The sequence below is a fragment of the Typopeltis vanoorti genome, chromosome 22 (genome assembly GCF_054136105.1).
Source record: "Typopeltis vanoorti isolate ZY-2024b chromosome 22, IOZ_Tvanoo_1.0, whole genome shotgun sequence".
Classification (NCBI taxonomy): Eukaryota; Metazoa; Arthropoda; class Arachnida; order Uropygi; family Thelyphonidae; genus Typopeltis; species Typopeltis vanoorti.
This window is the reverse complement of record NC_143570.1, coordinates 88,611,709-88,635,327: the sequence shown is the minus strand read 5'-3', so window position 1 is coordinate 88,635,327 and position 23,619 is coordinate 88,611,709. Positions and strand designations below refer to the sequence as shown.

Sequence of the window (23,619 nt, the reverse complement as noted above, 5' to 3'; positions counted from 1 at the left end):
ACTGCTTATCCAGCCAATTCCTTCTAGAATGTGTCAAACTACTAACATTACTTATTATTGAAGGTTATTTTAATTAACTATTAAGTAAAACCTACAGAATTTTTTTAGAAGTATAACAACTGCCAATTAAGGGTGTGTGTTCATTTTCAATACACAACCAAGCAAACCACCTAGTCAAAATGCACACAATTACTTGCAGAAGTCTATTATAAACCATAAGAGCCTGCAAGTACTAGATTATTATAACTTTTGACACTTCAATTTTTATAGAAGTAAGAGTAGGTATTTAATGTGACTGTCATTAAATAAAAAATTATCAACAGACTTTGTTGATAATTTTTTATTTATCAACATATTTAAGAACTTTCTGGACCCTAAGTAGTTTGTTGAGAATGTTAATTGAAGTTTTTGAAACAACCCTTATGTTTAAGCTCAAACAATTTTGAATTAATGTTGAAAGTTTATTTTTCACTTGGTTAGAGTATAATAAATTTAGTTTAATCCTTTATCCAAGTGTGAGCAAACAAAGTTTGCACCTGAAAGTATCTTCAGGACTGGGTTAAGGTGGTACAACACCAGGGCAACTCGTTGCAAAGGATTTTGCAACGAGTTGCCCTGGTGTTGTCCTCGTTACATTAGACATATCTGCAAGGAGATGTGTTTTGCATTATAGGAGATACTGAGATATGAGAGTTGGTAGCTTACTCCACCTTTGCAATGAGTTGCCCTGGTGTTGTACCACCTTAACCCAGTCCTGAAGATACTTTCAGGCGCAAACTTTGTTTGCTCACACTTGGATAAAGGATTAAACTAAATTTATTATACTCTAACCAAGTGAAAAATAAACTTTCAACATCTTTCTCTAAATCCAGAGTAAATTATTAAAAAAAGGGTGGCACACCAATTGGCAATTCCTATAGGTAGAGATGACCTGCTAATGCTTCTGCCTGATATCTCCACTTGGGCCTGGCTCCCACTGAAGAGACCTCAATAAAGGTCGAAACTAGTCTGGGTAGTGGCCCTTCCCTTAATGCATAACATTAGACATATCTGCAAGGAGATGTGTTTTGCATTATATAGGAGATACTGAGATATGAGAGTTGGTAGCTTACTCCACCTTTGCAATGAGTTGCCCTGGTGTTGTACCACCTTAACCCAGTCCTGAAGATACTTTCAGGCGCAAACTTTGTTTGCTCACACTTGGATAAAGAATTAACTAAATTTATTATAATTTTGAATTAAGATAGCATCACTTGACAACCAAATTATGCTAAGTATATACACCCTGAACTGTTTACTTCACGAATCTTATTATGGAGCTAAAATTAAATACTTGTATTTTTGGACTTGGTTACAAATTTAATTAAACTTACCAAGAAATTGTATTCTTGTTTAATTCTTTATTCAAGTGAAAACAAAGTATATGCACAAAGTATCTTCACAACTAGGTTACTTGTAAATATACAGAGGCTGATAACCTCATCTCAGTTGTCTTAGTATGCCATAATGCTAGACATCATGAGATACTAAAACAACTGATACCCAGGTTGAATTAATGCAGAAGTTGTATATTTCCCATGATACAAGTAGTAAAAAAAGTAATAATAGTAATACCACCTTAATACAATACTCTGTATCAGCGATAGTAAAAGAGTTTTTTTTCACTTGGTTATTCTTGTATCATCCTTTATGAAAATTTAAGCAAAGTTTGTATGTGAAATATCTTCACTTCAGTTTTGGATTTTATTGAAGTCAGTGAGAGCAAGACCCAAAAGAGACACCAAGTTCAATAAATGCAGAAATCATGTGTACCATTTTATTAGATCAGAGCTAGTTGTAGAAAGTTTTTCACTTCGTTATAATTTAGATTATTAAGCATGCCAACAAACTATTCTTGTTTAATCCTTTATCCAAGATACAGGATTATCATGAAGACACTTTAACATGCTTACACTTGGATAAAGGATTAAATAAGAATATGATTTCTTGGCAAGTTTTTTTTAAGTAAAAATTTTTAAAGTAAAAACTGTTGTATATTCCACCAATTAAAATGCCTTCCACTTGACTTTATAAGACAACATAGTTTGCTCATGGAATCCTTCTTTTTCCTTTAACCTCCATCATAGGATAATCACTAAACCAGCTACACCATCATGGGATCCAGAAGTATTCAAATGGTCATTAATTTAAAAAATTGCAAACTTATGTTCACCTTATCAGATTTCATCTGAAATGTTGGATACACTCTAAAGATCAGTGCTAAGTTTTATTAGATTACTAGGTCGATTTATTTTCATTCGTTAATTTAGGAATGAGTGAAAAAGAAATTCAAGAGGAAAATTTTTCTTGAAACATCTAAACAAAGTGCACTGGTTGAGCTCTAACCTGTGTTAATATATGAAACTTGATTTCTTGTAATTCTGTTTTGTATTTTTGTTGTTTTTTAGTTTGAAAAGTAAGAAAAATAATTAATAGCTTTATCTTTAGGTGATGTGGAAGAGAAGTCATGTCTAGTGGCCCTGGAATGCAAAAAAATGTTTGACTGGAAATTGAGCAAGAGTCAAGTTTACTGCATTTGTTCCTTAAGAAATTAGATTATATATATGTGTTTTTGCAGCTTGATATATGCCACATTTTGAACTGGTTGATAAACTTTAGATAATGGGTATATGTTTTCAGTGACAGAAAGATGGAGTAAAGGCTTGTTTTATTCAGAACAAGTTTCTTACTCTGAATTGAATGGGGAATAGTAGAAGTTGTGATAAGACCACAGAATACAGAAAAGGAAATGATTATTCACTGCATTTGATACCACTAAAATGTAAAAAGAACTTCCTGGAAGTCCACAGGTGATTGGCCCTAATATGTGTTACCAGTCATGTTAGCCTACTGGGAATTTACCCAGTATTTCCCAAGGTGCACCAGGAGGAGGTGCGACTTGGATTTATCCCCCCCCCTCCATACATATACAGTTTTTTTTTTTTTTTTATTGATGCCATACACAAGAGGCTGCAGGAGCTATAAGTACATCAGTGCTATGTGTGGGGGCACAAGTGGGGACTGAGATATTTTTTATTTTGAAGAATTGTTTGAGAATACTTCATGATGAAGGCCATTCTAGAGAATGAAATGGAAGAGGAGAAGCAGTTGCACAGTAAAGGGATGCTGGGCAGCTACTGCTCTGCTATTAACAGGTGCAACAGAAAGCATATTCAGTAGAGCAATGGCTATAGACCTGTAGAATAGAATGCTAAAATGTTGCCTCTGTGAGATAGAGGTTGAAGTGAATATGTAAAAGATGATTATGTGCAAGTTGAATTGCTCTCCTTTGGACATAATCCATAAATTTTTAGGTGCACAATCCCAAACATGTGATCAATATTTTAATCAAGGGTAGATTAAATATACAGGTAAAAGTTGGTTGGGTGTAAAACAGCATCTTGAATGAAAGAGAATGCCTCTATTTTTGGATTGAGAGGAAGCTACTGATGTAATGTGTTTATGCCAGGAGAAACCGAAGATAAATATTAATCCACACAGACATATGATCTTGTCTGGTGACTTGTGTATTAGTCAATACACAAGTCACCAGACTAGAGCTGAGATATCTTTCATGAGAGAAAAGGAAAGCTTGTGTTTTAGTGGCACTGAATGTGATCAGATTGGGCTTTCCCCATCGAAGTATGGCATGTAGATTAAGGTAGATGGTCTTGAAGATGTCAGAGTACTGCATGGTTTATCCTACTCTGCAAAACTGTGGATTGGATTAGCAATGATTGAGAGTAGATTATTTATGTACAGGAGAAAAAGTAGGTGATAAGATTGAACCTTGAGACACTCCTGCATTGGTGGCAAAGCTTGAAGAGAAGGATCTATCTTCCATGACTTGCAGTGTAGACTAGAGAGAAAGCTGTAATTGGCTACCCACTTACAGGTTATGTCAGGGACATCAAAGGATGGTAATTTGTTTAGCAGATCTTGATGGCAGACACTCTGTTGAAAGCTCTGGAAATATCAAGAGTGACAGCACAAGTTTCTCAGAACCTTTTCATTGCACATGTCCATTGGTGGGACTTTAAGAAGCAGAGAAGTTGGTTATTCTGATGGATAGATTAACTGTTTGCATTATGTCATTGCTAACAGCAAATATCAGTGGAATTAGAGAAGGGAAGCTAGTTTGAAATGGTGGCATCGAAGGCTGAGGGTATTTGGACTGAAGAAAGGATAAAAAAAAATAAGAGCATAACATAAGTTATTATTGCTTTTCAAATTCTGCTAGTAAATGAGAGCAGATCAGAAAGAGTTTAGCATTCCTAGATGTCAAGTGTAGTTTACACATAATTTAAAGTGTAGTTAATAAAGTGTTATTGGAAGCCTAGAGAGGTTTGAAAAGGTTCCATGTGTCTCTAGAGTGGGGTTTCCAGATAATATAAAAATACCCAAACACTTAGTTAATAAACATGGAGAGAAAAAAAATTTTTTTTAGTTCAAACCATGGTACTGATGTTCTCCATTTACAAACCTTTCGTGGGTAGAAGTCGCATAAAAGTTTTGTATATTATCCAGCAGCTGACCTGCAAAACTGCATTACTACTATGCTCAAATAGGGAGGTATTACTAGTTCAGAAGGGGTTAGAAGAACAGAGAACTTGTTCTGGAGATAGAAACAGCAGTACCTAATTTAAGTCTCCAATAAGCAAGTTTAATGGTGTTTCACTGGGTGATTAATGTAGCCTACCACCTAGACAAACCAACTGCTTATTGCTGTAACACAACTTCAAGCTATAGTTTACTGTTCCCTGTTTAAGAGAGCCAAGTACTGCTGCTCTGCTTTAAGTTCTTTTCCTCTAGCACATCATTACTACAGTGGTCACATTAAAAAAAAAAAACTGGGCTGCTGGACTAAGCATACAAAATGAGGTGCCAATTCATCTATCTAGTGATAACAGCCATTCTGGAAATGTTTAGACTACCTTTTTTTTTTTTTTTTTTGTTAAGATTTGGTCAATTGATTTTTTGGTTTCATATCTCCTTAAATTTCCATTTAAATGATGTTTTAATATAGCATAGAAACAGTACCTTTCATCAAATAGTTTTTAGCATAGAGCCCCCTCATACCATCCTGTCAAACAATTAGCAAAATCATTTTTCCTCTCCTCAAAAGCAAGTTTATTAAAAACTTTAAGTGTATCTTCTGGTACATTTAATTTTTTAGTGAAGAGGGCAAATTAAATATGGTAATAGGCAACAGAATTAGCAAAGCTGGTATGGTAGAAACTCAGCTAAATAAATTTATATGGAATAAGAGGAATTAGTCAAATCACTAAAGCTGTATCCAAGCAGTGTTCAAATCAATTTTAACTTATGGATCTGGGTTAGAAATTAAACAGCTGATCAAAGACTGAAGACCACAGGTTTGAGAAAGATAAGTGGAGTGAACATGAATGGCAGAATCATTAAAAATGATGAAATTACAAAAGAACTTGCCATTGTTAGCACTCAAGAATGCGTTAGTAGAGCTAATCAGAATAAGAGAGGAAAGATTAGCAAAACAAGTGTTCTTTCCCAGGTTTATAGTAAAAAGTGCCTTAGGAGACAGAAATATAAAATCTGATAATGTTGGAGTTTTGACAAATAACAGCTTAATTTAGAGGGAAACTGTTGATCTTGATCGAATGTTAGTACTCATGTAACTTTTTCCTGTAGTATCATATCCCTGTATACCCTCTCCTGAGGATACATATCAGGAATTGGATGATGAGATGAAGTTTGTGCTATTTCTCTCCACTTGAATTTTGGGCTAAACTCTCTTCCTATTGAAAATTTCATAAAAGTAAACTATATAAATATCACAAATACTGGATTTAGAGTATTTTGATAGTACGGCAATATATCAACATACTGCTTACATATGGAAAATATGATATCCGCATTAATTTAATTTATATCTTATTGAGGTCACATTCACATGATTGACCTCAATGGTTGAAACCATTCTGGGTGGTGATCCTTCCCATAATGCAAAAACAATATAGGATACCGAGGCAACTGGCATGGAAAATATTGGATTGAAATAAGTGAATTGATACAGTACAAAGTGCCTTGGAAGACAAATATAAAATCCGATAATCTTCGAGTCGTGATAGACAATAGATTAATTTGGAGGCAAATTATTGATTGGATGTTAATAATAGTGCCTATCCAACCCTTTCTCATTAACTTTATAACTCCAAAATTTTTGATCTTTCTTATACAGAACACTCCAGTCAGTTTTCTTGGCTTACTTCTGAATCCTCCCTACCATTTCCACATCATGAAACTCATGTGGACATATCAAAGCCTTATAAAGAGGGATAGTAATCTCCTTATTTCTGCTTGTCAGTGTTCCTTGAACTTAAATTCCCTGTCTATCATCAGTCCTAAATTGCCAGTCAAAATTTTTTATCAGTATAATTCATGGCTGCAGTGTCTTCATCCCAATGTTCATAACCTTGCATTTTAGCACTTTAAAACTGGCAACCATTATATTTTGTCCATATGGACAATTAATTCAATTATCCCACAGGATCTCTAAATCTATTGTCCTTCCCAGTTATGATGGATATTCCTCTATTAATTATAATATAAACTAAAGAACATGCAGGTAGCTTATTATGTCTGTATACAAATGCTAGCAGTATCAGAAACAAAGGTGTAGAGTGCTGTCTTGGTCAATATATTGGGACCTTAGATTGTAGATATTAGTGAGACCTGGCAATCAGAATAAGACATACTGATATAGAGTGTAAAGAGTAAATTTTGGGAAGGATACACAGGAGAAGTGGGAGGGGGGGGGACATGCTGCTAATGATATCAGATGACTTGCATTCAGTGTGTTGAGACCTATGATTGTAATACTAGTGACGGTGAGTTTGAAGCCATCTGGTGTGAGTTCTAACATGATCAAGTACATAATGAGGTGCTGTTACAGACCTGGTGAATTGGTTGCTAGCGAGGAAGAAATGCATCACCAAATAAAGACGGTGGACATGAAATGAGTAATCATAATGAGGAACTTTAAAATTATCCAAACATTGATTGAGTAGCAGTAAAATGTCATGAGAAGAGTGAAATCGAGTTGCGAGACAATTTTATCAAACAGCATCTGACAGAAGGAACTCAAGGTCAAAGAGTGTTACATTTGATTTATAGTGTCAGAGGGCGTTTCAGTTAAAGACATAACTATTCTGCCTCCAGTTGGTGACAGTGATCATGCAGTACTCACTTGGGAAGTGACTAACTTTATGAATGTTCCATTCAGAAAAGGTTATATGCTCCACAAAGCAGGAAATTATGACCAACTGAGGAGTATACGGAGTTCAGTGGAATGGGATCGGTTACTGGATGGAAAGATATCTACAGTGCATGGGAAGCATTTAAAAAATACTTAAATGATGCAATATGAGAGTGTCCCAAAAGTTCGAAAAATAAACAGGGTAGGGGTTGCATGGATGTGTAATCTTATCGAGCATGAGATTTGTAAGAAAAGGATGATGTCTGTTATGAAAATAATAAGCAGCAGGCCAGAGTATGAAAAGAACATGGCTCTGCAAGCTAAAGATAACCCCCAAGAATTCTTTTGATATGCTTCAAGTAAAAGAAAGTGTGAGGGTGACAGATGCAGAAGGGGTTGTTCAACAATGAGTGTCCATTTTGCTAAAAGCTATCAACCTGGTGTATGCAACATTGAGCTAACTACTACCTCCTCGCTGGATGAAAAAAAACTCAGGTGCATGAGGTGGGAGATATTACAGCTGTTGCACAACCAATAAAATTTCAGTAATAATTTGAGTCTCAGAACATGGAAGATTCCACAGGTGTGGAAAGAATGCATGGTAATCCCATTGCACAAGGGTGGTGCAAAGGAGAATACAGTAAACCCTGGATTTGACGGACTAATAGGGGCTGAGGGCGTCCATTAAATCGCAAAATAAAAATATCTAAATTATACTGCAATTTTATCAATATTAGCACTGTAATAACAAAAAAAATTGTTTTGCACACAATTTTCACACTTTTAGATAAGTTAATGTTCAATGTTGAGGCACTTGGTTTAGGTAAACCATGCTTTGGAAAAACTATTAAGTTTTTTTTTGAACTCTGCTGTATTTTTATAATTAACTCCCTAAAATTACAAAAATGTGTGTAATAAAACTGCTGCAGAAAGTCATGCCACACGACAAAAGAACCAATTACAGTGCGGTTGGTGTGATCATGTCCTAATCATTCGAACATGTTTTATGAGTGGTGACTCATTTATGTCAGCTAGATTACTACAATGTTTTTCCAACATATGGTCTATTCACCAAAATTTGTTAAAAATAACAAAAAATAACCTGTTAATTTAATTATAAGCAAATCTTGGTTAAAAGCATTTTGAAATTAACAGGGTGTTAATTTTCACATGTGACATACAGACTGGAAATTTTGTCCATTAAATCCGAAGTCCGTTAAATCAAGGGTTTACTGTATATCCAACTATCGAATAATATTATCATTGAGTTAGACAAGAGGAATGGATACACCCTGAAACTTTTGGGTTTTGCTAAGGCTTTTGATAGAAAAAAGCATGGAAAACTGTTGCATAAACTGATGGCTGATTGATGTATCAAAAGTGATATATGGCAAATGTGAGTCTGCAAAATTTAAGGTAACTAGTGGTGTACACAAGGATGATAGTGGGAATGATTTGACAAGCAACTTACAACTGTTTACTGATGATGCAAAGATAGGTAGGGTAATCAGAAATATGGTTGATATGCAGTATTTGCAGATTCAAGAGAAGAAGCAGGAACTAAACTGGAAAGACAGAGAAAAGTACTGGAAGAGAAAGGTATGAGACTGAGCAGAAGTAAGACAGAGTATATGTGTTGCACAGTGGGAGGAGACAGATCTGGAGCTGGAAGGAAATGTCATCAGGAAGGTGAAGGACTTTAGATACTTAGGTTCAACAGTGGAAGAAGATGGAGAAGCTGAGAAGGAAGTGGGATGCAGGATACAAGTGGGCTGGAGTGTTATGCGATAAGAGGGTGCCGATCAATCTGAAAGGCAAAATCTATAGGACAGTAGTGAGACCAGCTATGCATATGCTATAGAAACTGTGGCCCTGAGGAAAAATAACATCAGCAGGATGGAAGTAGCAGAGATGAGAATGCTTAGGTGGATGTGTGGTGTGACCAGAAAGGATTGTCTGAGAAATGACTATGCGAGGGGAACAGTGAAAGTTATGAACTTAGGAACGAAGATACAGGAGGCAAGGTTGAGATGGTTTGGTCATGTAATGAGGAGGGAGGACGAATATGTGGGAAGAAGGGTCATGCAGATGGATGTGCAAGGAAGAAGGAAGCGTGGGCGGCCAAAGAAGAGATGGAGGGAGCTGGTAGAAGAGGACTTAAGGATGAAGAACTTGGATGTGGTGACAGCCCAAGACAGGAGGATGTGGAGGAGACTCATCATCAACAGTAACCCCACTTAAGTGGGAGAAGCTGCAGAAGATGCAGTATTTGCAGAATGATTTGAATAGGCTGGAATTGTGGGCATGTTAAAATGGATGTCAGTAAATGTAAAGTCATGCACAGGTCTGATCTCCTAGTTTTCCTTTTGATTCTGACACAGTGGAGAGAGAAGAAGAGTTGAATATGAAGAGAAATTGAGATTTTGTAGACTGCAGACACTAGCAAACAGGAGAAAGAAAAGTGTAGCTTCCAATCAACTGATCCATTATCACTAAAACAGTAGCTACCATGATGATAACTACAAAGCCACACTGTCTTCTATAGTATTACATTTATGTTCTGTTTAATTTGCAAGTCATACTGAGGCAAAAATCCATATTATGTTAAACTAGTTAATCTGTCTTATGTTCCAATCTGTCAAGTTCTCTCAGAGCTTTAGGGAGAGAAAGTTTCAAATCAATGTAACTGCTATGGAAAAAATTTTCTGTTAAAAAAAAATTCTGTTAGTTTAACGGACTAAGTGTAAACCTGATGAGATTTCTGAAAAGATGTAGAGCAACCTAGGTAATACCTACTTGTTACAGATTAAAAGAAACCTTTTGGTCTGCTAAAGCTCAAAAACTTTATGCACAGGCCAAAATATCCTCAGCCTTCTTAATAATGAAATTAATATGTTCATGATTTAGAAACAGTACAGCATGTTTCTACAGACAAACTATTTGCTGCTACACAGGAAAAGTTAATACAAAAATTAATAATTTTATTGGTCATCATCAGCCTTCTTTGTCATCCACTAGAAATTCTCAAAAGACATCTAGGCAGCTTCTTTCTACTGAAGAATTGAATGTTCTTTCTGAAGGTCCAGACTTCACGATAGCACCAGAAGTCATTCCACTAATGGACTTTTTCTAGCAGTTGACAAAGTGCTACAAGATGTTTATTCAGATGTCACTAACTGCCTTCAGTTCCAAATAGTATGATTACTTTTCAAGTCCAAACCTCCCCCTCCAAATATATCTTATCTAAAAATGAAGGCTTTACACTCTCTCGCTGTAGAAGAACAACAACTTTATATACTGAATACTACAGAAAATTTATATTGATGATACATGATTATTCTACATATCATCCTCTTGGTAATGATCCTATGCAAGATTAGGAAATTAAACACTCTTATTGGGATGAGAAAACCTAGAAGAAACATAAATGCTACCAGGTGTATCTTTCTTGGCAGTATGGACTTCCAAAAGTCCACAAAGCAAATATTCCATTATGCCTTGTGGTGGACTGCATTAGCTCTCCTTCCTATAAAATTGCTAAACAACTTTGCTTCCTAAAATGCTTTTGACATTCACAGGAAAGTCCTCTTAATATATCAAGATTAATTCTCATTTCAAGGTTTATAGTTCCACATATCCCTTCTGAAATAAAAATTCCATGTGCCTTTCAGATGGAGATTACTTAATACTATTGTCAAATGTAGTTACTTTTGGTGAGAGCTTTGAACAAGTTTTGAATGTATTGGGTCTGATCAATCATATCCAGAGTTTAGGTTATCTTTCTTTCTGGCTGCATAAATTTCACCATTCTTTTCATGTGCCTTTCCCAACTTCATGACTAGTGTACCTGTATGTATATTATTATTTATATGAGCACTCCATGGAGTCAAAAGACTCATCGTGGGGGGACCCACTCTATCCATTAACAATGCTTATTGTACATCTCCTTAAACCTATTCACTGTTGTGGACTTCTCACAACCATCTATGGCAATCCATTACACTCATTCACTACTCTCAAAAAAAAAAGAACCTAGTTTGCACCCCCTTACTAACCACATTCAGTCAGCTTCCAAGTATGATCCTCCTACTCCCCCATGTACTGAAAAATTTCTTCTGTGTCAACTCTGCAACCCACACACTCTCAATCTATACTCATACAGAATATTCCACACATCTGGCAGAAGCTTGGTTGCTCGTCTCTGAATCCTCTCGACCACCTACCATTCTGCAAGAAACACAGCTGATTAAATCTGTGCACAGTAGTCAACATCTTCCCGATTCAGACTTTTAAAAAGGGATAACCTTTCTATTTTTACTTGTCAATGTGCTCTTCGGCATTCCAGTAATCTTCTGAGTTCTTTTGCCAACTCTTGCAACATGTCATATCTCTGTCCATCATCAATTTCCTGTAAACTAGTATCATCAATATGGACAAAGTGTGCAATCTCTTCAGCATGAATTACCTTCCATTTTACAACATTGAATTGACAACCATTGTCTTTTGCCCACACTGCCAATTTATTTAAATCTTGTAAAGAGATCTACATCACATTTATCAATTATTGCACTTCCTAGGTTTTGCATCATCGGCAAACAACTAAATGTCCCCCCCCCTTTTCAAATCTTCTGCTGTATCATTAATATAATATACAAATTAAAGAATAGTGCTCCTACTACATAGTCCTGGGGCACTCAACAAGTCACCCTCATTCACATTGATTCTACTCTACCATATGTCACCCTCTTATTCATTCCCATTTGCACCAATGTATGTAATAGTTTTCTATGCAGTATTCTGTCAAATGCCTTTGCAAAGTCCAGAAGTATCATGGTGTAGCTATTTCCTTTATCCAATTCTACTGTCACCTTATTATAAAATATGAATAAATTACTGAAGCAGGTCCTACCTTTTACAAATCCATGCTGCTCCCTATAAAGTATCATATTCCTATCCACCCATTCCTGAATTTTTACTTTTAACCACCACTCCAGAGATACTAATTGGTCTACAATTTGCTACTTCTGTCTTGGAGTCATATAATGGAATTATCTTATCCTCTTTCCACTACCATGGAGCCTTGCCAGAGCTGAGACTTAGATTAAACCACTTAGTCAGAGGCATTGCCAGTTCACTTGCATATTCTCATAGCACACGAGCAGACATACCATCCGGGCCCCCTGCGGTATTCAACATTGATATTTTTCAATATACTGTGTACCACCAGTTATTAACTCGATGCTCACATCAGTCTGTCACCTCAGTAACCAAAAAGTCACCACCTGGACGATATAACCCTTGCCAAGTGATCACTTAGTAACTGAACTACTCCTACCATAAGTATTGATTTAAGTTAACTTATCATAATCATTCTTTCTTTTATTTGCTATGTAGCAAAAAAACCTCTTTTGGATTTACTTGGCAAATCTAATATAATATAGCCTTCCTTCCCATACCACGAGGTGGTATCAAAAAGTTCCGAGACTAGCTCTGTTTACGAGAAATTACTTTATTTAAGTATGTTTACACACTATCACCTTCAAAATAGTCCCCTTGCATATCAATACAGCACTCCCAGCATTCTTGCCACTTCTGGAATGTGTCCTGGAAGTCTTCTTTTCGAACCATATCAAGCACCTGCAATTCGTGCTGGATCTCAGCAGTGGTGTCAAAACTGTGACCTTTGAGCTGGATCTTCATCTTCGGGAAGAGGGCAAAGTCTGCAGGAGCCAAATCTGGCGAGTAGGGTGGGGGCAAAAGTGAGATCATGTTTCTGGTGAGAAACTCACGTGTGAGGAGAGCTCTGTGACAGGGTGCATTGTCGTCATGGAGCATCCAGTTTTTCGTGCGCCATAGAGCTGGTTGCTTTCTCCAAATGTCCTCCCTCAGATGCCTTAAAACCTGGCAGTAGAACTCGCTATTGACGGTCTTGGCCCCTGAGAACGAATTCTTGATGCACAATGCTGTGAATGTCGAAAAAGACGATGAGCATGCACTTGGTCAAGCTGCGGACCTGCCTTGCCTTTTTCGGTCATGGAGATGATGGGCTCTTCCACTGTGAAGACTGTTGCTTCGTCTCAGGGCATACCCATACACCCAAGTTTCGTCACCGGTAATGATCCTCGAATTTCACGTTTTTTCAAACATAAATTTCACGTTTGCTCTTTGTTCTAACTTGCTGTCCATGATGAAATTGCAGATGTGCTAACGCAGGTGCTCAGAATAGCATCAGTTGCACAGCTCTCGATGTACACAGGACTATGTCTTTTGGCACACTGACTTATGAAGGTAGGTGCTCCCTGTGACTGCAACCTTGTGTTGCCATCTGTTGGACTGTTACAAAACCTAGTCTTCAAAACTTTTTGATACCACCTCGTATCTACCCTTTTTGCTTGTGCTTTATGCTGCTCATAGGCATGCTGATCATCTTATTTATATTCCTTCTATAATGCTTTTTTTTTTTTTTTTGCAGCTCCTGCTTTATATTGCTAGTCATCCACTTAATCCCTACTCAGTTTACCCTCCTGACTTTGGGTATGCACTAATTGACATTCATTCCATGTAGCTTCTTATGCCATAGCACTGCTTCCAGTTGTCTTCTAAGTTTGTCATAATCACCAGCTTCGTAGTTCTGCATAAACCCTTTCTTGACTGAAATTTCCACATGTTGAGCAACCTTCTAGGACAAGACTGCATGGTCACTTTCCCCAATCAGAGGTAGAGTTGCTACTGCAGTTAGAGATAAATTCCATTTCTATTTTTCCCTGTGCCCTTTCCTCCTTCCAATCTATTTCACCACATAGTTGAAGTCTCCCATGATAATTGCTCAGACTGCACTCTTGTTAATTTGCAGATACATGTCATCCACATTTTCTTCTGAACCTCCAGGTTTATAGCAGCAACCAACAATATATTTTATCCTATTGTGCAGACAGCCTCAAATGAACCATTTCCATCAGATCTTCAGCTATCAATAATAATACCCCTTCTCCTGCTCTATTTCTTCTATCTTCTCTGAAAATACAATATCCATTATATTCTATCCCTGTAACTACATCATTTTCTGACAACCAGGGTCTTGCTGATGCCAACAATTTTTGGCTAAATTGAGCTGACTAATGCTAAAAACTCCTCTCCTTTATTTCTGATACTTCAAGCATTTGTGTACATGCATTTCAGCATCCCTTTGGGCCCAGTTACCTTTACATAATGTCATTACATCATTCCTGTACCCATACGTATTTATCCCAGGTGTGAATAGACATCTTCTTGATTGCTTTCTCACTAATATCTCTAGTTTCCCTGGTTTTTCACTTTCATCCTCTCACTGAACAACACTTTCTCCAAGCTCCTAACTCTAAAACCATTTAAGTGAAGTCCATCAGACATATACATGTCCTTACATCCATCAAATTCACTCCACACACCTCTGAGGTGTGAAAATTTAATTCCTGGAAATGGCCACATAGTGTTGCCTGTGTGGCGATATGGTTTGAGCCATGTGAGTAATCATGTTTGTACATCTTTAAACTAACACACGCATAAACCTGAAGCCGATTGAGCCATTTGCTAGTTGGCTATTGCAAAAACAATAGAGATCTGCATGTAAACTCTGGCTGATCGAAATTTGGAGCAGCATGTTAACATCAAATTTTGTGCGAAAATTGGCAAAACTGCTACCGAAATGTTAGAGATGTTGAAAGTGGCATATGGTGTGGATGCTCTGAAAGAGCCAAGTGTCTGAGTAGCATAAGAGATTCCAAGGTGGGTGAGAAGATGTGAACAATGACCCCAGAAGTAGGCAGCCAAAAACAAAAATGATGGAAGCAAATATGAACAGAGTGAGAGCTTTATTACAGTCTGACAGATGATTAGTGTGCAATTTAATGGTTGATGAATTGCAAATGAATCGAGAAACAGTCAGGATAATTTTAACTGAAGAATTGGGTATGCAAAAGATTTCTACAAAGTTTGTGCCTAGGATCTCTATGAACAGGTTCAAGTTGCGACTGATCTTTCTGCATATATAAGCATGTTTCCAAGAGTAATTATGGGTGATGAAACCTGGTGCTTCCAGTATGATCCTGAAACAAAAAGCCAGAGCTGGCAGTGGAAAATGTCAAGTTTGCCACATCTGAAAAAAAGCACAGCCGTCACGTTCGTAGTTCAGGACCATGGTAGTGTGTTTCTTTAATCACAAGGGAATAGTCCACTATGAATTCATTGAACAGAGACAAACGGTTAACCAACAATGCTCTTTAAAAGTCCTGAAAAGATTATGAGATTCTGTTTGGAGAAAAATACCTGAATTGTGGCCTGACAAGAAGATTATCAATCAGGACAATGCACCAAGCCATAATGTGCTCATCGTGAGAGAGTTTCTGGCCAAAAACTCAATTACTGAATTAGGTCATCCTGCTTATTCACCCGACTTAGCTCCCTTTGATTTCTGGCTGTTTCCAAAATTAAAGACTAAAAGGACGAAGATTTTCTGACATCGCTGATATTCAGCATAATGTGATAAAGGAACTCAAGAGTTTTTCAGAAAAAGAGTTCCAGGCCTGTTTCCAAAAATAGGAACACCATCTAAACCAGTGTGTAAATGCACAAGGGGACTACTTCGAAGGCGACAGTAGCCACTAAATGTATAGTTCTGAACATAGGTTTTTTTTTTACAGGTGCATTCTGGGAATTAAATTGTCACACCTTGTATAAACTGCCAATCTACTCATTGGCAATCATGGCCCTCCTCCTGAGTTCTATCCTATCATACCAAGACAGCAGACTCACAATCTTCACTTTCTTACTCTTCATTTTTGCTTCTAACAACTCCTTCGTATCTCACCTGGAGAACATGCTTTCATCACTTTCTCATTGATAAGAGTATAAATTAAGTATACTCTTATCAGTGAATCCCCAAATCAATCCTCTACTCTCATTCTGCCCAGTTTCTCACACTTTTATGCTTTTCCCATTCACTCTTTCTTTCATTCTCTGTCCTTGTATACCACATGCCAGTCATTTCTTAGTTGCTCGAGCTCACATTTTGTCCTGTGAAAGAGTCTGCATAAGCATGCAATTTCTTCTTGTGCTATTACTTTCAACCACTTCAAACTTCCCATTCGTATTTTGTGTGCTATCGTTCACTGCTTCTGCTGTATTCTGTACAACACTTTAACCATCCTGCCTTATATCCGCAATATCAGTCACTTCATTCTTTTGCTCCTGACATGACTCTCATTTCTTATACTCACTTAAGAAACATTTCTGACAAATATTTTGTCCATTCTGGCTCTCATACCACAAACCATTCACTCTTGGCAATGCACATATTAAACACATGGTACATTGCACTAAATTCTGCATGTTGATTTCAGTCAACATCAATATCTTGGTCACCATTTTTCTCGTATGCACTGGTGCCATAACGAAAAACGTTTTTGAAAGCATATTGCATAATAATAGTTATATATTGCAATATTGCTAACATCTAAAAAATAATGACTTATCTGAATGAGTACAGCAGCTACTACCAAGGATGATGCTAGTGCCCTCATGTATATAGAGGCTGTTGAGTTCGTATCATTTGCCTTAGTATCCCATAATGCAAAGGCGTTATGAGCAGGGTCACTACCCAAGATGAAATGCAGTGATCATTTATTCTTGATCAGCAAGAATTAATGCACAGAACCAAGATGATTAAAGTAATTTCATAACTTAAATCATCTTGCTATTTTATCTAACACCATCTTTGTCCCAGCCCACACTTTCTTCATTCATCTTTGTTTCTACATTCCTCTGTTTCTTACATTATTATTCTTTTTTTTTTTCAAACACTCACCACATCACTGTCTTCCTTTCTATGCATACACTTTGGATACCCTTTCACCCAAACCACTCACTTTGATATTAAATACACAAACCTCTTGAATTCCATGAACAGTCAATGTTCGTATTTTTACATGTGCTGCAACTCTCAAAATATGCTAGTGTAAAAGGAGTGAGCAAGCTCTTTTACTACTACTACTCCTCCTACTCTTAATAACACTGTTGAACACATGCACTCTCACACACACAGTGCATCATTCGATATTTTTGAATTCAACTTCCAGGCATAGAACTGAACAGTTGAATAAAATCATTTATGTAAAGGATTAAAAAAATGAATTTATATGCATTAAACTAATCAGTGCATTTACAATGAATCAGCTTTTTATATGATTCTGTATCTTATGTGTATCAGCAAAAATTCTGGACCATGATCTTACCTAACCATGCGACATCGTTGCTCATCAAGACGAAAGCTTGCAGTATCCGTATCATTCAGAAGTTCTGAACTCCATAATCTTTCTGCCACTGCTGAAGCTCTTGGCCTTAATAAATAAGATGCATTTTATTTATCTGTATTCTCTGGGAAGAGTTAAAATGTAGTTCAAAGTTATGTTTAAATTTATTTTAGCGAAAGATAACCTTTTCATCTATTTAGTATATTACACATTTTTAGATTTTTTAAATAAATGCTTGCCTGGTTGACAATAGACTCCTTACTCTCCAACCAAAGGCAACACCAGCTGAAGTTGCCTTCATATTGTTACGGCCTGATTTCTCTGGTGATGAGGCCACCAGAATGGATGTATCAAGGCAACCATTGAGACTATGCAGTTACTGCTTCTTATGCCGCACTATTCAGGTGTGACATGCAGGCACAAAATCATCTGCAGACGACTTAGGTACTGGTCTAGATGTGCTTAAAAGGGCAGCCACCATACTGCGATCTATTGACTCATCCATAGGTTCTTTATACAGTTGAGCTCACCTATGATATCTAGTTTGAGTTCAAAAAATCAGTCATTTTCTATTTTTGAAAATTTTTTTTTTTCATTTGGGAAATGTATGCTTAAGAAGACTATAAATAGTAAAATTCTTTATCATTTACTAAGAGAAAGAACAAGAATGCGGCTATGTTGACAATCAGTCCACATAGCAGAATTATATCGCAGTGTCCAAACTGGAGAAGTAAGGTTTTTTCGCAGACAGGGCTGGAGACAACAAATCCAGGAGACCCAAGGCTCAATTGTTGCTGTAGAGCCACAGGAAATTTGAAAATGTGTGGGAAATTTGACAACTGACAGCTGTGCCATCAAACAGTTTAAATATCTTGTTCGATGCATTACAAATACATATAACTTTAGAATATCAGGAGGAAAGCCTTTTTTTGGCAGTTCAAGTGGTGTCTAATAGAATGTTAGACAAAAGATAAACTACGTATATCCATATTAATATATTAGAAGGGGCTAAGTGAAGATTATCTAATTTTTAATGCTAGCTGCCTGCAAAAGGAAAGAATCAATAGTACCTGCTTTGCTAGCTTATTATGATTACCAATCTAGTTCACTACACAGCTGAGGGATATATTAGATTTATTTGAGCCATGATGATGATCTAACTTAATATATACAAATTCTTGAATGCTTCTCTTTTATAGTCACTGAAAAACTTATTAATTTTCAAAACAAATTTATTACATACAGCATTTAAATCAGGGAATTCTGCACTCCTATACTAGATTTATTTAGAAGTAAAACATCCCTGCATAAAGAGCTGAAATGAACATCTCCAATTTTAATATTAGGTTCAATACCACTTTCCTTCATAATGTGATCGATATAGATGAATGACAGTGGAGATTATGTGCACTTTTGTCTCGCATCTAATTTAACAACAAACCATTTTCTGTACCTTCTTCAATTCTAATTCCTGACTTACAGCTCAAATAAAGACTTTAAATTGCTCAATATAATGTCCCATTGATGATATAATAGATACAATCATTAAGTATCATGTTGAAAGTTTATTTTTCACTTGGTTAGACTAATAAATTTAGTTTAATCCTTTATCCAAGTGTGAGCAAAAATTTAGAGAAAGATGTTGAAAGTTTATTTTTCACTGGTTAGACTATAATAAATTTAGTTTAATCCTTTATCCAAGTGTGAGCAAACAAAGTTTGCACCTGAAAGTATCTTCAGGACCTAAATCCAGAGTAATTTATTAAAAATGTGGCACACCGTTTGGCAACTCCTATAGGTGGAGATGACCTTGCTAATGCTTCTGTCTGGTATCTCCACTTGGGCCTAGCTCCCACTGAAGAGACCTCAATAAAGGTCGAAACTAGTCTGGGTAGTGGCCCTTCCCTTAATGCATAACATTATACATATTCGCAAAGAGATGTGTTTTGCATTATGGGAGATACTGAGATAGGAGTGATGTTAGCTTGCTCCACCTTTGCAACGAGTTGCCAGTGTTGTACCACTTTATCCCAGTCCTGAAGATACTTTAATGTGCAAACTTTGTTTGCTCACACTTGGATAAAGGATTAAACTAAATTTATTATATCATTAAGCATCAATTGAGATGGTTTGGTCACATCCAGAGAATGGCCCCTCATAGAATGCCATATTTAGCTCTGAATGGATACATAGGAAGTAAAAGACCTAGAAGCAGACCAAGACGTACTTGGATAAAGTTGCTGAAAGAACATTCCAATCCGCCCAGCTATAGTCATGATTGAGATGGCTAAAGATCGTGATAAGTGGTGAACCTTTCTTCTTAGTGGACTCAACCCGTTATCAAGAAGATGATATGATGATGAATGTCCCATTTACATCATATAACTATAAAGTTTTGAACAGCTGTTCTCTTGGCACCATGTCATATGCCTTTTCTAGATCCACAAAATTTTAGTACAGGTCCTTATTATATTCCCATGATTTTTCAACTATTTGTCTTAAAGTGAAAATCTGATCCTGATGACCTTTATTTGGCCAGGATCCAACTTGTTCTTCTCCAAGCTTTCCTTCCACAATCTTTTTTGAGCTTTATCTCAAGTATGCTAACATAAAATCTACTAGAAACTCTCAGCAGGGAAATTTCTCTAATTTTAACATTCAATTTTGTTTCCCTTTTTATAGATGGGTACTGTGAGAAAGCTCTGTTCCAATCATCTGGAATTTGACCACCTGTATTATGCTGTGTATCCACTGTAAAAAAAAAACTTTCATACCTCCATATTTGAGCATTTCTGGTGAAAAATCATATACTCCAACTGCCTTTCGACATTTTCCACTGATTTCTGATGGCTTGTTCTACTTCAAGTATTTATATATATATTCTTGACTGCATCCCTGTCGAGCATTTTCTGCCACCGTGTTGTCACTTCTCATTTCATTTAGCAATTATAAAATAATATATTCCAGACATTTAGAATATATTATATCTTCAGTTTTCATGTCACCTGTATTACCTTTGACTCCTTTCACAGTACTCGATCTTCAATTTCTGAGCTTTTTCAATAACCTCCAGAATATTATTCACTGATATTTTCTATGTTCTTACCAGTCTTCCCTTAACTTCTGTTTAGCTAGTTTTACACGGCACTTGACTTTCTTCTTTTCCTTGACTGCCTCTTTTTGTCCACCAAAGAGTTCTGATTTGTCTATCCTTGCAGATAATCTCACCACATGATTCTTTGGCATCAATGTTTTCTTCAGGGTTTGTCACATGTTTTTTCCTGAATAATATTTGTGTTCTACAGTTCACCTCTCAAAGCTGCTCAACTTGGATTTGCATGGAAACTATCTTAAAGACTTTTTTTTTAATATGATATTCAATTTTATCTTACTCAAAACTAAACAGTGATCAATTTCATGGTCTCTGTGTACTCATGTATCCAGAACCAGTGTGAAGATATCACTATCAAGAATAACATACTCAATGAGACTTATTTCTCGCATCTTCTCTCCATGTAAATTTGTGCACATCTTACGTTGAAATATGATGTTAGCAGTAACCAGCCCATGTCCTGAAGAAATTTAGCAGGCACTTACCATTATTATCAGCTTTGCTCTTTTCTCCAAATTTTCCCAAAACATTTCTATATGTCTGGAAATTATTTCCTACAGTGTTGTTTAGATCTCCAACAAGTGCCAACACAACCTTCTCTAATGGCTTAAAAAATACCCCCCCCCCCTGTGGTACCCATAAGCACAAATAAGTCTCATAGTCCACTTCCCCATTCTGATATCTGCCCAAATAAGTCTGCTCGATATTGTTACAGTCCTCATCAAATCCAACGTTCTAACACCTGAGGAGTCTTCATTAGACTGCAGGGTTCCAATCTCTTATATTTCTGGCATCTTTGAACCTATTGGTAGCATTTTTAAGAAGTTTATCTCATATGTTTGCCTATCAACAAAATTTCTCATCTGTTATCATCCACAAAAGAAAAACTTAAGTTTCTGTTGCTTCTAGTAGGTGTTGTTTACCAGATCCTCTGTGAATGCAATTTAACATATTTGGGACAGACAGCCTGTTCTGTGGGGAAAAAAAGTATTAATGAACATCAGTACTACACTAAATATGTGAAACCTCAAAAATCTAATTTGGCACAGCATAATATTGACATTAAACACAGTATCCTGTGGGATGAAGCATGTCTTCTCTATTTTATTGGTTGATGAAGAATCAAATTCTTCATCAGTCACAACAATCTTTCTTACTAATGAATACACAAGTTTCTGTGGTTTGGAAGTTCTGTAGATGGCTTCTGGCATTCAGACCACACAAATTTATATGAATAATGATTTTAATGAAACTGAATAAATATAACCCTACAAGTTCCGTAAATCATCAGGGGTATTAGCAAAAGTTGTACAAAAAAAGAGACTAGAAACAATTAATTAAGCATATTAGATATTATCAGAACTTCACAGTTGATAAATATAAATAAGTAACAAGAATGAAAAAGTTTCATTACTATATACATGCTGGAACAATGCTCGTTATTGCTGTCATGTTCTGTAGCATTGCGCATGTTGTATCCGAGGTCCATGGCAGTTAGATTTTTAATGAAAGCAAGCCTATTTAAGCCTTGATATTCAGTTGCATTATATTGGGATCCTTAGCATTTACATGGCTTTCTTGTAAGACAATTATAATCAATATAAGACATTTGTGTTTGTTGCCTAACTACTTGCAGATCTCCCCTATCCTTCCTGTCTGGTCCACAAGAGCAATGAATCTTATAAACACCTGTTTTTTTTTCATGGGATGATATGGTAGTTTTGGTGGATGTAAGAATCTGAAGACTTTATACAATGATAAATAAAAAGCATTTTAATGTTGTACTCATGGAGCAACTTAGTTGCTTTGTCTGTAACATTCTTGATGTAAGGAATCGTGATCGTGACTGCATTTTTAAATTCTTCAAGTAAAGGAGTTGTTGTAGAAAGAATATTATAGATTGTCTCGGGTTCACAACCACTGAGGATGAGGTTATGCCTCAAGTAGTGCAGTTCTTCATTCCTGTTAATTGATGTACTGGACAGATGGTATGTTCTATCTCATAATGTTTTAATCATCTGAATCTTTTGTAATGGATAATGGTGTGAAGCAGCAATAAAAATCTTCCAGTTGCATTAGGTTTTCTGTATAATGAAAAGGACAATCTTTTTTCTCCTTCATTTATTTATTAATTCACCATTCCTTGATATCGACAAGGATATCAAGGAATGGTGATTTTTTGTGATCTTCCAGTTCAAGAGTGAATTTTAGTTTTGTTAAACTTGTTATTTATCTAAAAGCATATCTCAATACTGAACACTGTCTACAGGATGTTTCGTACTGTTTATAATGGTGTCCAGGAGCTTAGCTCCTGGACACCATTATAAATCTTTCATTATAAATCATTATAAATCTCTCACTTACGAGAGCTAAGTCCCCCAAAACCTTGAGGGACTTAGCTCTCATAAGTCCCTCAAGGTTTTGTTGAGGGAGTGGGGATTGAGAGCAGCAATATATCGACTTAGAGCATTCCAGACATGCTCAACAGGGTTAAGCTCAGAAGACCTGGCTGGACAGACCATGCGTACCATAGTCTCTTCCTGAAGATAGTCTACAAGCTCTGCTCAGTGAGGACTAGCATTATCATCTTATAGGGAAAATGTGTCTCTCTACTAGACCATCTGGCTGCCTCTGCCTGACTTTGGCCAGCTGCTAGTCCTTATGATGGTTTGCCACCTAAATTCATTGGTTAAATGATGTATTGCAGCCATATCTAATAATTTTGCTATCATGAAATGTCTTATCACTTTAGACATGAAATGGAAAATACTACTCTAAAACACCTGCTTTTATCCCATAGCTCATTTGCATCTACCACTGATAGCTACCGATTTGTATGTTAATCAGACTCAGCATCACTTTACATAATGTACTTGACTTTCAGATGTTTTATTTATCTCCCAAATTATTGTGCCTCTTTGTTCCTTAATTTATGGAAACATGTATAT

The 23,619-nt window shown here is 36.4% G+C and overlaps 1 protein-coding gene across 4 annotated transcripts in view; it reads right to left on the bottom strand.

Annotated features, from left to right (window-relative positions):
- LOC150094550 (beta-hexosaminidase subunit beta-like) overlaps positions 1-23,619 on the bottom strand; it is a 364,235-nt gene that overhangs the window by 481 nt on the left and 340,135 nt on the right. For all 4 annotated transcript variants that reach the window (XM_090411847.1, XM_090411846.1, XM_090411845.1 and 1 more), the window contains exon 12: positions 17,542-17,646. In XM_090411847.1, the coding sequence (XP_090267973.1) occupies positions 17,542-17,646 (105 nt within the window). The remainder of the gene's footprint in view (positions 1-17,541; positions 17,647-23,619) is intronic.